The sequence below is a fragment of the Protopterus annectens genome, chromosome 6.part0 (assembly GCF_019279795.1).
Source record: "Protopterus annectens isolate FY-2018-M chromosome 6.part0, PAN1.0, whole genome shotgun sequence".
Lineage (NCBI taxonomy): Eukaryota > Metazoa > Chordata > Ceratodontiformes > Protopteridae > Protopterus > Protopterus annectens.
Genome location: NC_056737.1, coordinates 1,775,648,215 through 1,775,670,813, shown reverse-complemented (window position 1 = coordinate 1,775,670,813; position 22,599 = coordinate 1,775,648,215). Strand labels below are relative to the sequence as shown.

At 37.1% G+C, this 22,599-nt stretch overlaps 1 protein-coding gene across 1 annotated transcript in view; it reads right to left on the bottom strand.

Moving 5' to 3' along the window:
* The window catches only part of LOC122804931 (natural resistance-associated macrophage protein 1-like), a 757,143-nt gene that overhangs the window by 294,565 nt on the left and 439,979 nt on the right, over positions 1-22,599 (bottom strand). The window contains exon 7 of the mRNA XM_044075149.1: positions 539-606. Coding sequence (XP_043931084.1) covers positions 539-606 — 68 coding nt within the window. The remainder of the gene's footprint in view (positions 1-538; positions 607-22,599) is intronic.

Here is a 22,599-nt window from a genome sequence, read left to right as displayed (position 1 = left end):
TCGGCAAATAGTGTGGGTGCTGACATGCAAATTATATTTAGTGGAGGATTTATCTTTTTTATTCTGATTGAGAGGACTACCTGCAAAGAGATGAAAGATAGAAATGCCGTGTCTCCATATAGTGCCTACAAAGCTTTCTACAGTGAGGTTCAACAACTCCCCCCCCCAATCCTTGAGAAGTACTGCCCCAATGCACAGGTCTTCATATTCTAGTAAACAATAGATGTCCTCATCAACATTGGTTTCCTATCCTGATTCCTTGAGAAGTAAAATTAATTGTAATGATCCTATAGAATACTTCTGTGGGCCAGTATTGAACATTTTGGGGTCCATTTCTGAATATCTGTGATTAATGTTTGATACATTAGATCTGAGGAGTCAAACTGAGCTCTTAAGAACCATGCCTTGCTCTAGAAGAGTGTTCATTTCCAGTGGTGAGCACTGGGCATTTCTTTGTGGTTTCTAATGATTAATGTACACAAATGAAAATGAAATTCACTATTGTGTGAGCTATGTCACATCATGTAGCAACAATTACCTCATAGCCAAATGTCACAGCCATAATAGTGATAAGCAGGGCAAAAAATGCTTCCAACTTCCGGAGACCTGTAACACAGTGAAAAAGAAAGGAAATAGTTGTCATGAATGGCAATATGATATATTATATTAATAAAAGTAAAAAATGCACTCTAACTAGGGAAAATGTATTATATTAAGTTAGGAACTGAAGGGAAAACACATGACAAGGAGAATCACACAGTTTGTGAATAAGGACTGCATGTAGGTTAAGCAGGCATTTCCCCTGGGTGGGAAAAATGTCAGGCAAAGATGCTTAGGAAACTCTGCTGCTGTTCAAAAAGATCTGCACTACCATGCCATATAAAAACAGGTTGTCCACAAATCGTCGATAAAATACATTATTCAGAAATGGATTATGAGTAGATAGAATAAATCTCCATTTCCAAATGTACATGACTGTGTTGGTGTAGGTGTTAGTGATAGGTGTGCCCATCGCTATTCCACGCTCCTGTTTATATAATGTTTGCTGAAACAGAACAGCATTGTTTGTGAGAACCATATTTAGTAGCTGACAAAAAAGTATAAGAAAATAGTGTTGTATTTTACAGACAGTTTGTGGATGACCTGTTCTTTATATTGTATGACAGTGCAGATCTTTTTGAAGAATTTTATCAATACATCTCGAATACTTTAGACTTCCTTAAGTTTAAGAAACAATTTACAAGAGATAAAATTGACTTTCTCGACGTGACAATTATTAAGGTGACTGATGGCACCATAGGTACACCTTGTATAAAAAGCCAGTTAAATGCAATCTTACTTGGGTAGGAGTAGCATTCATCCACACTGTATATTTAATAATGTAGTTAAAAGCCAAGTTATGAGGGAAGTTAATCTGAACACATCTGATGTCTCAATGAACAGTCAGCTAGAAGTTATGACTGCATATTTTACTGGCAGTGGTTATGCTGCAAATACTATTAATAAAATACGCGATAAAGTAGTGCATCAACGTACAGCTAGAAATATACTCACAAACCCTGCCTCTAATGATACTAAGCTCAGATACATAATTACATATAATAGAAATACCACTGAAGTGAAACAATTATTAATAAATATTGGAATATATTACAAGATATACCCAAGTTGAGTTCTACTATTACAAATAAGCCATTTTTTTAGTTATAAGAAATGTTCATACTTGAAACAGTTGTTACGCTATAAAGAACAACCAAAAACCTGTATGCCCTTTAAGACTGTCAGGAATGCAACTTTTATCTATAGTAATTGTGTTTAATGTGGGTATGTTTATACAAGTGGTTACTTTGTTCTCCCTGTTAATGGTCTTGATTTTGAATTACGTGTGTTTGAGAATTGTGACACTAGAAACCTCATATATCTAGCTTTATGAGAGAAATGTGATGCATACTATGTTGGTAAAACTAACCAGAAACTTAAAGAGTGAATAAGAAGACATATTTCTGAATGCAAGAGACAGGTTCTCATTAATGCTCTTTACAAGCATCAGATGGACAAAGGCCATGATCATATGTTTAAATTCTATATATTACACATCTTGTATGAATGGGTATGTAGTGGGAGCATCATATACAAAACTAGTTATGTGCATATGTTTGAAACCAGATCAAGGCTCTAACATACTTTACAAGAGAAAATAACTGCATAATTCTTATGCAGCATAAACATTTATACTTGCTGTATGCTCTAAGATTTACTAGAAGCAACAGTTTAGACTTTGTGCAGCCTTTACATTCTTTCAGAACAGTCTCCTGTACTACTTTAGTAATGTATGCTAACCCTTACCATATCCCTGCCCCAACCCTAACTGTGCATCTTATCTTAGAAAAACCTTTTCCATAGTACCACCACTACACAATTCAGCTTGAACACCCAGTATACACTTGTACACACAACACTAAATCTATCCTCTTACCTAACTGTAACCTGCAAACAGTCACAGACGCACTAAGTCTATCTCCTTACCTAACCTTCACTCTAACTCTAACCTGCAATGACACACACACACACACACACACACACACACACACACACACACACACACACACACACACACACACACACACACACACACACACACACACACACACACACACACACACACACACACACACACACACACATACACACACACACCTTTAATACAAACTCACTTCTTTCAGTAAAACAAACATTTTGCAACAACAGCATTCGCTAAAATGAAAATTAACACAAAGCAACCTGCAGGTCATTTTGTCAGACAGATGGATTTTCAATTTATGATTGCATCATTATTGGCTGAAAACACAAATGACTGGCTAAACAGAGCAACAACACAATTGACTGACACACACACAATGAACGAATCACAAAACATTGACAACTTCTCTCCCACTATCAGTAAACCACAGCTTTAAAATCCAGATTAAAAATCCTCTGAATAGTGGTACTTCTAGGGAAAGGGTTTTTTTAGTAAAATAAGGTATAGATTAAGGGGCAGACGTAGGGTTAGGTTTAGGGATAGTACACATGAGTGAGGCAAAGCCCCCCTGCACCAGCTTACTCGTGTGTGATAACCCTATCCCTAACCATAACCTTAATGCTAACCTTAAACTTATACTTAATCTTACCCCGTTCCTAACCCTACATATTACATTACTAAAAACCCTTTCCCTAATAGTACTACTAATCAAAGCAAAGGGACATAGAACGTCCACAACACCAATCAAGCAAAACACTAAATCTGTCTCCTTCCCTAACCAAAGGTCTAAACCACGACCACTTGTACATACACACTGAGTGTATTTTTTAAATCACTGATGAACTTTGATTGATAGAAAATACAATAAACAAGTTCATTGGCAAATACTATTACTGAAATAAAATCATCTGACTGAAATAATCAGAAATGCAAACAAATGCATTTCATTTACAATCACTTAACATAACTGAAAACTTTCCTTTATCTGGCGGTCTCCTCCTCCACACCTCCCAAAATGAAATATACTGACTCCAAGGTTGCACAACCACTAAGAAAGAAGATAATTTGTGAAATGTATTGCAGCCAGTTTGCTGAAGTTCAAATGCAATATAATCTGACCACTTTCATCACCAATATAAACAACAGCAGTGCACAATTAATGTGTGCTGCAACCAAACCGATAGAAACTACATATATGTATATGTATATGTATATGTATATGTATATATACCCAAATGTTGTGTACAAGAAAGGATAAATGAGTAAACAAGAAAGAAGGTGATAACTATAGCAACTGAAAGATAACAAATAAGAAAAGAGAGATGAGGCATCATCTGGAAAGTTCAAAGACAGACACAGAGCAATAGTAATTTAGGTATATGGGTTTGAGATCAACCCAGTACCTCTTTCTTCTTTGATAAATTAGACCTTTGTAGATAATATGTGGACAACATAATTTTTATATTGGCAGGTAGTCACACAGAATGTGGTTCATTTCTTCAATATCTTAAGGACTGTTCCTCTGATATTTTATTTGAGGCTCACTTTAACAGGAGTCATCTTTCAGTTCTGGGAGTTCTTGTTCCTATAAAAGAAGGTTTGATAATCCCTACACAAAAAGAACTGTCAGAAATATGTTATTAAAAGCTGATAGCTGCCATCTAGGATGCATCATAAACAATAGTTACATTTTTCAATTTATGAGAGTCAAAGGATAATTATGTTGAGATTTAGAAGACGTGCATAAAAATGTAGGTGACACGAACATTTGTTTTTTGGAGTCAGGCAGTAATTCCCATACTTTGAATATTTATATCTGGGAGGAGAAATATGGATAAGGAAATTGTAGTGAAGAAAATGCAAAACATCTGTTGATAATTCTGATAGTACGAGCTTCATTTCACCTTATATCCTCAGAATAAACAGTCTGTTATCTACAACTTGTATATGTTACATAGAAACCGTATACTCAGAACAATAGTACATATGGAGATTAAAATGTTTTATACAGAGGAAACCTCAGGGTGCATCATGTAACTAGACATCTCATCACTTTGTGTTACGCGATTGTTTGAAGTGTCTCATTTAAAAGTTGATGAAGATGAACTGACTATGATGATGGAAAAAAAAGAGAGAGAATGAGCAAAATGAAGAAAATGTGATATTGAAACACGACATGGAGAGTGAGGTCGTTCAAGAGGCTATGGCCTAGAAGAAAACGATGATGATAAAGAGAAGAAAGATCCTGCTAAAATGTTGGAAGGAATTTTGCAGGATGTGAAACATCTGTCAGGCTTGCTGGCTGTATATGCTTAAAAACGAGATCTTTGAAGTGGTTGACTTGGATTTTTTTGACGACCAGTGCAATGCCATGTTGGTGATAAGGCATGAAGAACAAGATGTACATGATAAAACTGGCACAGAGTCACAGGGGTGTAATATATGACAGAATAATGACAGAGTATGATGAAGAAGATGAAAGGTAAGGTGTACAAAGCAGTGGTATTACCAGCACTACTGTATGGTACAGAAACTGGGCAGGAAAGACAGAGCAGATGAGGAAAATACAGGTGATGGAGATGAAGTGGCTGAGATGGCAGGTAGGATACACACTGTGGAACACACAAAGAGATGAGGACATCAGAGCAGTAGCCCAAGTAGTTCCAATTGAAGAGAAGGTCAAAGAGAACAAATTACATGGTTCTGGCACATGTACAGGAAAGCAGAAGACAATCTAGTGAAGACTGGAACAGATGGGAAGAAGACAAGATGAAGCGAGGGCATCCAGCAAATAGTTGGATGGATTGTGTGAGTGAAGACCTGTGACAGTCAGGCATGACTGCTGAAGAAGGTAGGAGAGTGGCATTGAACTGAGAGAGATGGTGACAGTTGACATGACACTCCGACATCATGTAGAAAATGGGAAAAAGGGGACTGATTGTGATGATAATAATGATTGTGTCATGGTATGAGAAAGAATAAGTACTGAGGCAACTGCAGCATCCCGAAAATAAATATATGGAGGAAGGCTGACCAATATTAATAGGTCATGATTTCCTGTGCTTACATTGCAGCATAAATAGTAAAAAAGTAAACAAAGGGGAAATAAATTATAAACTGTCTTTTTCAGTGGCCTTAAAGGCATGTTCCCAGAAGGCATGTAGCGGCTTACAAGTGCAAAAATGTGGCTAAATTGAAAGAACTGACACATTCAGTTAATAATGATGCTGAGGATATTGGCAGTTTTGCCTTACTAAGAGAACTGATAACATGAGTCCAGTGGATGTGGAAGATAAATGGGAAGAACAAGGTGGTCAAGATGGAAAAGGAAGTGTATACATGTGCATAATGGAGTGAGAGTGATAAAAAAAGAACTACTCATTTAGTTGCCTGGATGACTGTGCGACATGCTTGTCACAAGCTCTGAAAAGGCTTGTTGTATAATGCAACTAATGGTCTAAGACTACTGAACCTTGGAGGTGTCACTTGACATTAATGAAAAATTCTGTTTTACTTGGTAAAGTAAAGGCATCTGGTTATTTACTTGGTAAAGTAAAGGCATCTGGGTTACTTTGTGATTATAAATGTATAGTTTGTTTACTAAGTATTATAAATAACACTGTGGGTCAAAGATGAGGGTAATTAGGTACTTGAGATTTTATAACAGTTGATTACGTTACTTTAAATGACAGTAACATTACTTTATATATCTGCCTCCAAGATTATTACAAAGTTTTTCATGACTTTGAATTTAGATATTGCTAATATTATATATAAAGCTGTTGGCTTGTTTTCATGTTAGACTATTAATCAAAAATATAAATTTAATATTTTGAGGTTAATGTCCTATAGCAGAGACTATGTATATAAATAGGCACAACCAATTTCAGAGTAGTGAAGCAAATAGCTGCTAGTAATTTCAACTGTATTTAAATTTATTACACACTGAGAGGTTCTTTTCCTGCGGTGGTGGTGCTGCGGTAGCGTTGTCGCTTCACATTAAGATGCTGTCCAGTTCGATTCTCAGCTAGAGCGTCTTCTGCGTGGAGACATGCGTGAATGGGCGTACCTTCGTTGAAGGTTGTGCATCAGGGCTGGTAACTCAGCATGTAAAAATCAACTACCAATCATTAGCGGACCGGAGTTCCGCTGTGGCGACCCCTAACCGGGAAAAGCCGAAAGACACAACAACAGCTGAGAGGTTCTTTTCCCTGTACTGTTTATTGCTATTTGTGTGACATGTGATATGAAAAGGGGATTTGGTGATTTCTTTTAAAGAAGGCTGCTTTATTAATGGATAGTGGCAATAAATGAGATAATAAAATTGTTAGGTACTGAGCATATTTAGCTATGAGCTGATAGGACAGCACAGTGGCACAGTGGATAGCATTGTTATCTCACAGCGAAAGGCTCTCCTGACTCATTCTCGGTTGGTGTGCCTTCTGTGTGGAGTCTGCATGTCCTTCCTGTGTTCACATGGGTTTCCTCCTAATACTCCAGTTTCCTCCCACATTCCAAAGACATGCAGTAGGTGAACTGGACACTCTAAATTGGCCATAGATGTCAGTGTGCAAGTGTATGGTGTGGAATAACTACCACGCAGGGTTAGCCACCTGGCAGTGAAAACCTTGGCTCTAGATGATTGTCACTGTTTAAGTGACACCCTGACCACATCTTGGAAACGGGTTGTGGATGGACAGATGGATGAGACAAGTTCACTTTATGATTCAAAAACTATAGAGCTAACAAAAAAGATCTTTACAAAGACTGTTAGTTCAAGTTAAAAAGCTATTTAAGAATGTTAAAGTGTTTTAACATTCTGTACTACTGCATTGTGGCATTGGGTGAGTAAAATGCTGTGATGCATTTTGATGTAGACTCACCTTATTTACTTATTTATTTAGACGGCTTTATTAATAAAAAGCTTTATAATCCTTTTATTTAAACCATGGCTGAAATAAATTTAGTTTTTCCTGACTTGATGTTATGTTAGGCAAAAGTCCACAGACTTTAATGAACTTGTCTCTGCTCGTGTTGTGCATACGCCCTTGAAAGTCTATGGTCACAGATTAAGTTTTCCATCAACTGATGTCACTGAGGCTATAGATAGCATTTAAACCTCATCAACATCAGCTCAGAGAAAATGAATTCTGTGAAGGATTTTTCTCCATTTAATGGTGAGGAAAACATTTGCTGTTAGAATGAAACCTCTAATCGTCACTTTATGCACAACAGTTGGTGATGCAAAAGGTAAGTCATGGAAGTGTGACAAAAAACTTTAATAGCTTATTGTCTTGAACTGATAGAAAACATTCTAGAGAATTCTTTAATGGGCCTAGCATGAGCCGTATGGCTTACTCCAGAAAGACCCTGCTCCCATAATACAGCATTTTACTATTCAGACATGTTATCTGTGTCATGATAAGACTTAATTATTGGCTAATTTGCAAGTTTCTCAGTTGCAGTTACCACCATGACATGCATCAAGGTAGTAAACTGCCAGTTATATAGGTGTTGGTATTCCATCCAATCACTCTCTCTCTTACACATACACACACACACACACACACACACACACACACACACACACACACACACACACACACACACCACAGTACCCGCACCTCTTCCTCACTTATCTGGCCTTTCGTGGTTGCTCCACATCCAATCCCTGTCCTAGAGCTGGTGCTGATATGGAACTTTACTGTTTAAACACAGAATATCTTTATTAAATTATCACGTATTACATAGGCAATCATACATTTATAAAAATTAAAACAAACCACATTGACATAATTTTAGTTGCAAACATTATACATCACAAACCATATTGACATCATTTTATCTGCAAACATTATACATCAGTTATAATCTATCCAGTCATTGTCAGTCAAACATTACATAACTCATTCAAATCTTGTCTTCTTTTAAACCTCATTCCTTCTCTGCATCATGTATTGTTCCCACATTTCCCATTTTTTCTATGTAATTTGCTTCTACTCTTTTCTAAAGATCCCAATTCCAGTTCTTTTATCTCTATTACTATATTCGCTACTTCTAGTAAAGTTGATCTACACGGTGATTTCCATTTTCTAGTAGTTGTTTTTTTTTTGGCAGCCACCATAATTAGACTCAACAAAGCCTTACTATGTCTAGACAATTCCAATTCAGTATCATAATAATAAAAAATAATTTCCTTAGTTACACCAATTTGCTCAGCCAGTATCTCTGACAGAGCAGTCTACAGGGAATCTTTAAAGTCTGCCAACTGATTACACTCCCAGAAAATATGTTTTCAATTGTCTCTTTCTTTCCCATCACACCTCCAACATTTGCTGTCTACCAGAGGAAAAATTTTTTGGAGTCTACTTGGGGTATAAAAATACCTATGTAAACACTTCCAAGCAAAAATCCTAAATCTTCTAGAGTTTTTTTGCATATTTGGGAGACATACATATAGTCCACATTGTTTCTTTGTGAATTGCTTATCCAATCTCACGTCCCAATCCATTCTAACCTCATTCTTATAGTTATCCTGCAATATTTTATATGGTGTACTAATTATTCCTTTTTTAACAGAAGTTTCTGTTCTAGAATCTACTAAACACTCTACCAGTGCTCAAGGGAGCCCACAGGATTTTTTTGCAGGGGGGTACAAACCCAGAGCCCCCCCCCAGCTCCCCCACACAGCCATTCCAGTGTCCCATTACTTGGCTATTTCTCCCCAGTTGTCATAAACACTGTTCAAAACTCTCAGTATGCATACTGTTTTATACTTTACTTCTATAATGACTACAGATATTTGGACTTAATTTACAACTTTTATTTCAAATTTTATAGCACAAACACTGAGACATTTTCCAAACAAAGCAATATTCTTACAATGAAAATAGACTTAGCATTAAAACTTCTCTGCCTTTTAAACTCATATTCCCTGAAACAGCATTGAAACCCACATTCAAAGAGAATGCATCTGGGCAGTGGCGGGTTAAATTTACCTTTGGGCTGTTTTCAAAAAAATAGGCCCCCTTGCACAAATTTTAGGACCTTGCAAAAGTTATGTGATTCACCTTCCTGATTATATTAATTATAATATATAATAATTTAATTATATCCCTGGTATAACATAGTATCACTTGTTAGAGTGTGTTTTAAATTTATAGTTTTGAACACTTTTCCACTAAGCAATGAAACAAAACATATGAACCAGTAATGACAAATTACCCAGTTCAGAACATTTCAATCATATAAGGCCACTCAAACGTCTGCCATTACAATCCACCAATATCAGTCAATATGCACAATCTCTGCAGAAGTAATAGTCATCTGAATAATTCCACATTAAAAAGATCTGAAACTAATGAAGAGGTTACTGCTAGAAAACAACCTATATTTCAGTGTTTCATCTACAAAGTCAGTGCCTGTTGCCCTTGAAGAATAAATTGGCTATGTTACATTAAAAGAGATGGTAAGCTGGTATATTGCAATAGGAAATGGGTGACAAGTTGAAAAAGAGGCTCATAGTTACTAGGAGTCTCATCCAAAGGAGGACATACTAAGGACTGCAGTACCCCACCCCCTTAAAATACACATTTACATGCTGGGAGTAGAACCTACAGCCCTCTGTATCAGAGATGCAAGCATACTATCTGCTGCACTACTAACACTGCTTTAAAATTCTATACCACAATAATGATACCATTGGCTAAACAAAACAGTTGCACATTTTAAGCAGGCTTTGCATGAGCAGCAGTAAACTTCTCTTCCCTTGAAGCTCACAATTTCTTGAAAATGCACTTGAAAATAAATTCCACCTGCTATAACTAGGGCATTTCACTCCCTCTCTCTCTCTCTCTCTCTCTCTCTCTGTCTCTCACTCACACACACACACACACACACACACACACACAAACACACACACACACACACACACACACACTTCATCCTCTTAGTGCAAGAAATCTGGACAAAGCCTAAATTAAATAGGGACTGTTATACTGTTAGCCTGTTATAATGTTGGGGAAAAAAAAGGCCCAAAACTAGGGACACATTTATAAAGTTGCTAGAATAACAGGATTTGGGTTAGAATGCATTTTCTGAAGGATGTGAAGTCTGAAACTGAAATGCATGTCATTATTTATTAACTTTAATACTTAGCTCATCCCAGTGATTTGTAAAAAAAAAAACAGAATTTTTATGAGGAACAGACCAAAAATATAAGGCAGAAATCTGAGTATTCTGTGAAAATCTGTACAGTTGATAGTTATGACACACATATAAATCCCCCTACTTAGAAAGTGGATAGAACAAATCGTTTGGGTTTCTAATACCATCTAATACCATGACAGGAATGCACCCCATTCCTTAGTCAAAGTACAATTAACGTTCATGAAATTAGTATTGTTTCAATTTTTGATGTCAGCCAAAAGTGTTCTTCGCAGCACGCGCAATGTGCCCAGTAATGACTCCTCCTGCAATTCATACGTTGTTACATGTATTGGTAGCATATCTTAACATGATTGTAGATTCTTTTTTAGAAGACCTGTTGCTCCTACTACTACTGGAACTGTCTGGGTATCTTTCTTCCACGTTGCTCTCATTTCTGCCTGCAAATCCTGATATTTTATATCTTTGCGTCTCTCTGTATGCAACACAGTGTTGTCAGTGGGTGTGGGGATTTCAATGATCAATGCTACTTTTGTCTTCTTTTCGTACATCACTATATCTAGTTTTCTAGCATCTATCTTTTGAACTGTTGGTAATGGATGATCCCATGTGATGTAGACTTCATCATTTTCTTTGAAGCTTTGTGGCTCATGCTTCCAGTGTTTTTCAGCCACTTCAGTACCATGATGTTTGCATGATCCCCAGTGTAACAGTCTTGCCACATTATTATGCTTTTCAGTATACAGTCTTTCTGCCATTAGTATGTCAGAACCAGCAACAAGGTGTGCAACTGTTTCCAATTCTGTTTTACAAACACTACATTTGTCTGTTTCTCCCACATGTTCAATGGACTTTGTAAACCATGTACATAGTCCACTATCTTGTGCCACCAATATTAACCTTCCATTTGTTGGCTTGAATTCACCTCTCTTTAACCATTCCTGCATTTGTTTCTGATCAACATGAGGTCCTTCCAAATGTTTTCTATACTTGCAACTGTATTTATGCATTTTCCAAATTTCTTGCCTTTTCAATTGGTCCTTCACCTTATATTCTTTTGTTTTTTGGCACATTCAGTTGCTGCCTGTTTTTTATCTGCTTGTGGTTTGATTTCCATTCCTGCTTGATGCCGAAATGCTTCTGCTAGCCAAAGCAGGGAAGTCATCTCAGATTTATTCACATCACGTTTCAAAACTTTCACTAGATTTGCATCTTGTGAGGTCAGCAGATATGTGTGGAGTCCCACGATTGCAGCTCTGTATATGTAATCAGTTTCAAGGATGCCCATCACTCCTTCAGAATGGGGAATATATATTCTTGGTATGCACTGATTTTTTTATAAATCATTTGGTGAGCATGAAGCATCCTTCTCGTTTTCCCATCTAATCTATTCAACACATTTTGAGGACAGTCAATAACTCCAAAAGTAAGTTAGGACAGGAAGAGAAAATTGGTTTAAAGCATGGATTTTGTTCCTAGATGTCAATGCTGTTTTCAGGATTAATTTAAGTCTTCTAATGTATTCCTTACTAAGTTTTATTTACATTTGTTAATGTTTTATTATTGATCCTTTGTACACTCCCTCTTGCTGAAGTTCTTTTATAGCACATTGTTGTCCCAAACTGTTGTTTTCTTGGTGCTGCAATTTTCCTGCTTTAAAGGTTGCTTTTGCAAATTTATCAAGACCAAATGACATTCTTATATCATCTGAAAAAGTTTTGACAGCTTGCAGTTGTGCGTTCAGTTCTTCATCTAATGAGCTGCACAGTTTTAAATCATCGACAAAGAAAAGATGAGAGATCTTTACACACTGTTGGTTTCTAGGAGACAAATTATAGGGCAAGACAGAATAGCAGCGATGACAGACAGTCACCCTGGAGTATCCCCCATTGAATTTTTATCCTTAATAATAATAATAATAATAATAATAATAATAATAATAATAATAATAATTTGTCCTTTACCATGGCTTAATTGCAAAGTAGTCTGCCACTGTTTCATGGTCACTGTAATGTAGTCAATCAATGTAGGATGTTATCTTATACATTTTTAAGTGCTTTTTTATCCATGAATGTGGAATACTATCAAATGTTTTTGTAGTCAATCCATGCTGTACTTAGATTCTTGCCCTTTTTACAGTTCTTCACTATCACTTTATTTAACAACAAATGATCCTTTGTTTCACATGACTTTCTTTTATTGCCCTTTTGTTCTATTGCCATAATTGAGTTTTCTAAATGACTATAAACTCTGTCAGGATCAATTCCAGTGTACAGTTTATACGTCAGAAGGCAAGTTATTGATCTATAATTTTTAGGGTAACTTGCAGATTCACTCTTAAGTAGGAGCATTGCTTTTCCTCTTGTTAGCTAGGTTGGTGTCTGTTCAGGGTACCCATATAAACAGTTCTTACTCATGGCTTTATCTGCTAGTGATCGTGCCTTATTGAAAATGTCATTCCTAAAGTGTTCCTCAGCATGGTTGTGGTACTTCTTGAATATTTCAATGAGTCTGTTGATGTGTTGTTAAGCCTTTACTATACCAAATTGAGCAGACTGCAACATCTGGGCGATGGGCTCAAGAACTGTTGAGTAATTTGCAATAATAAAAAGAGAAATAAGAAACATGCATGAAGAGCAAGCACTGAGTAACATGTACATTTTGTCTGGTTTCATCAGCAGTGCCCTTCTGAAGATCAGCCAGGCAGTCAAATATTTTCTCAAAGTTCTGACTAAATATACAAATGGATTTATGTTTCTTGGTCCATTGTATCTCACACAAAGAGGTATATTTGGTACCAATGCTCGTCGTTTTGGACTGTCACGAAAAAAATGAATAATCTTCTTGATAACACCAACAACACTACGTATTTCAGGAACATCATTCAGATTTGATAACAAGGTTTAGTCTGTGAGACTTGTAGTGGATAAAGGCTGCTTTTGGATACTTTTCACAAATCTTTGCCTGAACACCATTCTGGATGCTTGCCATTATGGATCAGCCATCATAGCCTTGTCCAAGTCTAGACCGTACTTTATGCATTCACTAACAATGACATTTGATGCAGACTGTGCATCTTTCACAACAATGGGAACAAAATCAATAAACTCTTCTTGAATACAATCACCATCAATGAATCGAACACCCAATGACAACTGCTCAACGTCTGAGATATCCGCAATTTTATCTGCCAATACACTAAATCCAGCTGCCCTGTTCGCTGCACAATCTCCTTTCGAAGTACATGTTTGCATTCTGACAACAGCTCATTTTGCACTCTATGGGATGTGTAGTGAGCATTTCCTGCAGCTGTTTCACTATGCTGTTTCAATATTGTGTTGCCAGCTTCAATATGAAAATCTAACATGTCACAAAAATTTCCACCAGAGCCATCTTTTCCATGGAGAGGAATGCCATGGGTTGCATAGTAAATAATGGTAGACAAGATTGGGTCCAATGTTTTTTGGTTCTCTGCAATTTGTTTTGCTACTGTTGCATCCAGCTGTGGAATAACAGCTGTTTCTGACTTCTGTCATGTACGATGAAAATTGGTAGCATCTTTACTAGAACCTTTGTGCCATGATGATTGCATGTGATTTCTTGCACACTTGTTGAAGGCATTGTATTTTGTGCACACACTAGTGATGAAGCTGCCTTGCACCCCGTGGTGAACTTACTGAGGAAATAATGCACAAATTAAGCAGACTGGGCCTCTCAAGAGATGGGAATATGTAAGCCACAGTGAGTACTGAGGCAACCAACAATATCAGAATGCTCGCTTATTGTCTGATGCATCGGCTTTGAAGTTATAATTCTCTGGAGGGATTTATGGTTCAGCCAGCAACCTGAATTTCATGAAATCATCAGTTCTGTCTGATTGAATGCAATAGCCAACATCAGTTTCTGCAGATACAGTCTGTGGGGTCTCTCGTTGTTCCACAAACACAGCAGAGACAGCACCTTTCTTGGTACCTTCATCAACAGACCCAGCTAGTTCTATTACTTCATGCTGCTTGTACCTTGCTTTCTTACTAATCTGTTTGAAAAATGTTCTTATGTCTTCATTGTGTGCCATCACATACCCTAGTTATTCAACAATATAGGCAACCTAAAGCCTCCGATGGGCTACTACTACCTTTGCAGTCAATATGCTGAAGATTTTCTATCAATGAAGTTACTGAACAAAAAAAAAAAAACAAATTTGCAGCAAAACAATAAATCCTACTGTTGGTAACTATAAAGGCTGTCCTCCACCAATGTGTATATAAAAGAATGAACTGACCGATGTTGTATATCCAAGGTCTTTATTTTAACACACACAGTCTCAAATCCAAATGAAATTCAAACAGATTGAGCGCGCTTTCATCTCCTATCGTGAGACTTCATCAGAATCTCACTTGTTGAAGGTTTACCAGTGTAAAAGTGAAGCAAACAAAGAAAAAACCTCTGGTATTCCACCACAGCAAAAATCCACCACGATAAAGTCCTGTGTGAAACAGCAAGCAAATTTAATGGAAAAAAGTAAAAACAGCATTAAAATTACATAATGCTAAAACAATAAGCTATTTAGCCTTCTTCAGATTGTTTCTAGTTTATAGTTACCAACAATAGGATTTATTGTTTTGCTGCAAATTTGTCGATACTGGGTGTCTGGACCTAGTTTTTGTGTTTGGTTACTAAAAAAAACAAAAAAAAAAAAAAAAAAAAAAAAACAAGAAAAGGTGTCAGGTATGGGATTAAAAAAAAATTTCAGATGTGTTTCAGCTACAACAATGAGTAACATATGCATCGTGCTAATCTGGACAACAACAAAAAATAAATACATAAAACTAGTTGATTTTTGCTTATGTACATGTTTATGCAAGGAAATCTTGATACTGCAGTAAGCACCAGCTGGACAGGAATATGCGCTTTATGCACAGTCTTCAGAATGTTTCCAAACAAAGCACTGCCATTTAACAAGATTAATGTCACACTACTCTGAAGACATGCATTTGGTGTGTGAGTGTGACAATGAGGGATACACTAAGTAAGTTGCTTAGTCAGATAACTTGCCATATTTGATCATTAGATATTTTTCTTAAAACTAACACGTCAGTACTTCCACAAAAAGTAAGCCTGGAAATGTCAACTACATTTACTTTCAGAGTAGTCAAAATCCACCTTTTTATTCTATCCAGATTCCCAAAGGCTGTGGCCATACAGATTGTTATGAATCAAGGAAGTCAGCTGTTATGACAGCAGCAAGACCAGGTTGAATTACATAACAAAAACTGAGAAGACATGTTGACCAAATAATGACTGCTGGAATGACCGAATATGGCAAAATGCAACTGTTGCTTATGTCCCTGTCTGTTGAAGTACAGCATATTTCCTGTAATAAAATACTATATAACAATCCCTACTAGTAGCAGAAAGGACACATAAAACAATCCAAATAGTGAGCATTTAGAAAGTGTAGCTGTATCTTCGGTACAGAACAATTGCACATTGCCTACTCTCAGACTCTCACTCAAATCTGAGAGAAAGCTCAAAAGACACTTAGATGGTCACGTGTCTGTTACATTAAACTTAGACAGCAATTCATTAAGTTAGGAGTGCTGCAAAAATTTTTAGTCTTTAAATAATATCAGAAATATTTCACAGTGAAACTGCAGAACAGTTCTTATACTATATTGAAAAAAATAGAGGTACGTGTTACAGCAATTCAGAATTAAGTGTTGAAGATCTGTTTCTCTGTATCTTGCAAATACCTGCTACAATGGCAATTACAAAGCAGTAATACTACCCCATTAGTGACCCATTGCCATCCTCTCTCTTCTATCCAAACTGCTGGAAAAATGCATACATAAACCGCTACTTAACCAACTTACCCACAACAATCTTCTTTCAGCCACCCAACACAGCTTTAGGCTAGCACATAGTATGATCACTGCTCTCATCTGCTTTATGGATATCATTAAGAAAGCTAGACACTCTGGCCAAATAACCTCAGTAATACTTCTTGATCTGTCAAAGGCTTTTGACGTGGTCTCACAACCCACACTTCCACAGCAACTTTCTTCTCTGGGTGTTTCACAAACCTGTCAACAATGGTTTATCAGTTATCAGACATATGATAATGTGTAAAGTGGCAAAGTTCTCTCTCACCATACCTAGCAAACAAAACAGGAGTACCACAAAGGTCTACTCTCAGACCCCTCCTCTTTAATATATTCATTAACAATCTACACACCGTGCCCATACCTTGAAGAAAAGGGAATATCTACAGAAATGGCAATCTTAGACTTAGTATATATAAATTTACATTTTCAGTCATTCAGTCTGTACATTGCTGGACTCAGGACTCTAGGTTGTGAAAAGCCAGGGGGGAAATTTGTTGCCGGAGTTTGCAACATGAGTCTGTATCAAATACTGTATAAATGTAGGAATATGGCTGAGACAAGTCTGTAATTGCCCCAGGCTTTGTTTATGGTTTCCAAAAATGTTTAATTAGAGTGACACATGATCCTTTGCTGTATGAAACTAGCTGAGGCTTGGCACATTAACTCCACAATGATACACAGCATCAAACCCTCCCCCTCCCCATGCATGTGCTTCAGGTTAGTGACTATAGCTGAAGGCAACTATGCTCAGATAAGCAGAAAAACCTTCAGTCTTGTCTGAGGAACATAGTCATTCAATAAGTACTTCTCAGGAAAGAGATTTATGCAGATCATGGACAAGCAGTTAATGAACCCATATTCAGCCTCATCTAAAAGAGCACTGGACATGCCCCTGTAACAACCCTCACTAATATCTCTACTCCATCCACCCTAAACCTGTCTTCATCCTTACTAACTGTCTTTGGTTGCAACCAACCCCACTGCTTCTAAACCTATCAATATATCACAGCTGACATTTTGGGTACTGTTATTCATGTGTAATATCTGCCAGCTTAACTACGAGGAGACTTGCCATCTTAAATGGCACTGATGTTATAAGTGCATAGTTTATACCAATTGTCCTTTACCAAAATATGTTATGCAACTGAACTATGTATGTATTACTGGTGTAATTAACCAACCATCCTACGTACACTTCTTGTAATCTTGTAATTAAATACTTTTTATAGTGGAGCTTTTCTCCCAGGGCCTCCGCTGAAAAAGAACTTGTGTCCAGTCGGATTTTCCCTGTCAACAAATGTATATAAAATAAAATAAAATAATAAATAAACATAAAACACGCTCTCTACTGCTAAGCAGAAATCCACATGATTTTGAATGCATGGATGCTGGTCCCGTATGCTTTTTCAAATTTCTGTTTGAAAAAAAAAAAAAAAACTGACAAACTATCCTCCCCACACCCCTGAAATGGCCATATATATGCATACTGACTTTGTAGGCTCTTTAATAGGCTCAGCATTCCTAAATAAAGTGGATGCACACTACAAATGGCCTGATTTAGTTTGTATGGAGCCAATAATGTCTAAAAAGGCAATGTCAGCACAAAATTATATGCCTTAGTAAACTGATAGCAGTGCCTCAGAGTTTAAATGAGAAAACGGAAGAATATTTATGCAGCAAACTGGAATGAAAACATATTTGAACTTCACTATTTATCCCCAGATACATCGACTGAAACAAACATTCAGAACAACTGTGGAAGGTACAAGTATCAGTAAGAGGCTCTTGCAACAACAAAAAAAAAATTCTCTTTAATTACCTTAATACTACACACTTAACCACCAAAACTAAATAGAAAATAATTATAGCGAACGACATTTAAATTCCTGATGTGACAGTAAAAGAAGCTGTGTGAAAACAACTGGAGAAACTAAAAGATAATGACTTAGAGATAAAAAGAGCAATACACCAGTTACTTTGTGAACCTGGGGCTTAATGCACGCAGAAAGACATAGCATAGTAAACACTGATCCTGCTTTAGTTATTTTGAGTGAGTTATACATAACTGGTAGCATGCAACACAGTCATGCAATATTATATAATGTATTTAATACTAATGTTAACTGTGTTTATTGCTTATATTACACAATCAAGACATGTTCTTAAAGTCTGGCATTTGTTCCATTTTATTTTATTGAATTCAAAAGTCAAATACTTTACTTAGCCAGAATATTATCACTATTCATGTGCTAAGACTTTCTAGTTCTTTTTTTCACTGTTGTGTGACTATGGATTTCAGTAAGGGGGTAAAGTTACTGATATGGCAGGTGTAGGTGTGGCTCCCCCCGAAAAAAGCTTTTTAATATTATTATTATTAGTATTACTATTATTATTTTAATTTTAATAAATATAGTGGAATGGGTGGAGAATAGTGTCAGGAGTGATATTTGACAGACAGGTACCAGTAAGAGTGAAAGAGAAGGTCTACAAGAGGGTTGTGAGACCAGCTATGTTATATGGGTTGGAGACGGTGGCATTGACAAAAAGGCAAGAGTCAGAGCTAGAGGTGGCAGAGTTAAAGATGTTAGTATTTGCATTGGGTGTGACAAGGACGGACAGGATTACAAATCAGTATATTAGAGGGTCAGATCAGGTTGGACAGTTTGGAGACAAAACTAGAGAGGTGAGATTGCATTGGTTTGAACATGTGCTATGGGGGGATGCTGGGAATACTGGGAAAAGGATGCCAAGCATGGAACTGCCAGGTAAGAGGAAGGCCTAAGACAAGGTTTATGCATGTGGTGATAGAGGACATGCAGGTGGTTGGTGCGACAGAGCAAGATGCAGAGGACAGGAAGAAATGGAAACAGGTGATCTGCTGTGGCAACTCCTAATGGGAGCAGCTGAAAGAAGAAGAAAATTATTATTATTATTTTAAAGTGTTTAAGTAACATTTTGTTCAGTTTAGATGAATCAATATAGTTGACTCATTTTACAGGGATTTACTAAACATACAGAACAAAGTGAAAGGGGAGGTGTGTTTGTGCACTGAATCTGTCCACATTTTCATTTGGAAGCATTGCTGTATCGTGCCAGTAAGTAAATGCAGGATGCATGTGAGCAGATTCAAACCACTTGCTACTGAAGTGTTTCTCTACATTGTAATGTTATGTTGGGCATATATTCAACAGGCAGTTTTCTCTCACAGTCTGTAAACAATACAAAATGGTTATAAATCAGATTGTCAAAAGAACGTGTGCCTAGACACAAACCTGTGAATCAAAAACAGTAAATTAATATTATAATAAGGGTATAGTGTGAAGAAGAAGGCAGAATTCTTGTGTCTTCCTCTTCAGTGTATCACCACATCACCATTTCACATTCCTACTTGTTCTCGTTTAGAATTTTTGAGGCTCAGCCTCTGTTACCCCTGTTTAACTATTAAGAGACTTGCGCTATCGCTACTGCCTGTCTGAAACTGTTGCAATAGCCTACTTACTTTTCTGCAACATGAAACACTTATAAACAAACAGAAACCACCATTTCCATATGAGGCTAATTTTCTTTGTAATCCTTGTATAAAGATGCATGAAACAAGATTTAAGGCGTCTTCTTAACCTAATATGCATCCTGTCTTGCTTGGGCTTTGAATACAGATTTTTCTCTGTGGCTTTTAAAGACATTTCTTGGCTCTCTTCCATGTTGGTGTGTGTGACAGATCTGTTTCGCAGTCAGTAATTGCAGAGTGTGTTGTATGCAGAATAAGTCCCAGCACTGTTCAGCCACTATATCTTACAAGCGGCAGGAATTACAGCCCAAGGCACAAAAGACAAAACACACTGACTGCACCCATAAACACAAGAAAAACAAGTGCCACCATGTAATTATTAATAATCAGAATAAATCAAGGACTTTACTGGCTGCTGTGAGATACAGTGATTTACAGGGCATGTGGGAGGAAGGTCTGCTTAGCTAACAATTCATCACAAGCAAAAATATCAAGTAAAGGGAATATACATTGTGAGAAGCAATGCCCCTTATACCATTTGCAGCATACTGTAGCCACTGAGGATACTAAACATTCTGTGTGGCCAGCAATAAGCACAGTGAGTAGAAGGGTCCATTGGCTAATGAACTGCATTACATATAACTGTACATAGAGGCAAACAGAGGTGCAGAACCACCAGAGGGGGCAGCTCTGAGGCAAGCTACATTTGTACAGTTCCTGTGGGTGGGATGGATTTTCTTGAAGCTCACCACACTTATATTCAGAATTATGTGATGTGAATACAAAGTGACCACACAGCAGTATGTATAAGGGTAATGGCAAACATTATCTTAGTAGCCTAATAGGACCAAGATAGTCACATGAGAGAGATACAGTCCTTACAGAGGAGGGAAGGACTGCAAATTTTGCACTACTAAGGAAGAGTGTCCTGACAGGATCAAAACAATACCCCAGTATCACTCAAGAACCAAGAGCACTCCCTTCTTAGTACAAAACACAATCTTCACTTCAAGTCCTTTGATGTATGGATGCCATTATTAAAATATACACTCATACATAGATAGTGTGTTTTGTGTGTGTGTGTGTGTGTGTGTGTGTGTGTGTGTGTGTGTGTGTGTGTCTGTGTGTGTATACATGTATATATAGCCTAGGCAGCCAAAGAATTGAACAAAATCTCAGGCATGTCAGCATCACTGCAATTGTGGCTTATGGCTCTGATAAAATCATACTTGAGTGCAAAATGATGAATGAGATACTTGCAAGTTGCAACAAGTGCTTTTAATACCAAGTGTATTTCTAAAACCCACAAACCACATTAAAACAGATTGCAGGCATTCTCTCTCTCTTTCCTTTCCATACAACGTACCATTAATGTCATTACCGCTCTAGAGGTTCATATGTTACTCATTTCTTACTGCTTCTTTCAGGCTTCATAGTGGCAAGCAGTTTATAATCAAGTCACCAACGTATGGAATTACGGTAGCATTTTTTGGCGGGATAAGAACTACAAAGAAGTTTAAAATAGAAACAACAGCAATAAGCTTCTACAAGTTCTCCAAAATAACCCCTGACACTATTTTAGAATCATCTAAATATTAGCATAATAATGCATAATTCTAAAGCCATGTTCAATTAACCTTATATGCACACATTTATAGTACATAATACACTTTTATGTGGTAGTAATCCTGATTCCTGATCAACAGTATTATCCTTGTCAAGAATTGAACTGTCTATTGCATTTAAATAATCATTCTGGTAGCATTTTGTTGTAGCAGTGTACAGCCAGCAGCCAGGTCATTTATAAATTTGGTAAAAATGGCTCTGTCCACTCCAGTCTCCACCGACCACCGGAACTTGGAAGGGTAAAATTAAACTTAACTAGTACAACCAGGCAGTCGAGCATTGCATCATGGATGTGGTGGAGAACCTGTTAGCCTCAGGAACTGTCTGCAGTACAGGCATTGGGATGGGATGGGAATAGGATTGGGAATGGGAATGGGGAGGGCACTAGACACTAGGGGAAACTACTGACACTCAGTCTCAAGTGTGCCACTTTCACATTTTGGCACCAAGCTTGAAGCTGCCATTCAATGTAGAAAAAAAAAATACCTCAGGAGCTTCTTTCTCCGACTCCCTGTCTGTGATCAATGTACCTTCATTTCTACAACTAAGAGCTGCACACCACCACACAAGGATATCTTAACTCTTTTTGGTAACAAAAATCTGTGTTCAGAATACCACTCTATCTGCCACCCACACTGTCATCAAAACTCTACGCAACTGTTAATAACAGGAAACAGAGATGGAGTTTGAGGAGGAATGGAGGTTCATCATATGTATCATGTGACTGCAACCTGCAATAACTTCAATGAATGATGTAAGTTTCATAGAAGAAAAAAAAAGTAAGCTGAAATGGAAAAATGTACGGTTTTGCCAGTACATTTTCCGATTTCAACAAATCATTACAGATAACTTAAGAAAATCCAGGGGGGTGCAAGTGCACCCCCTTGCACCTG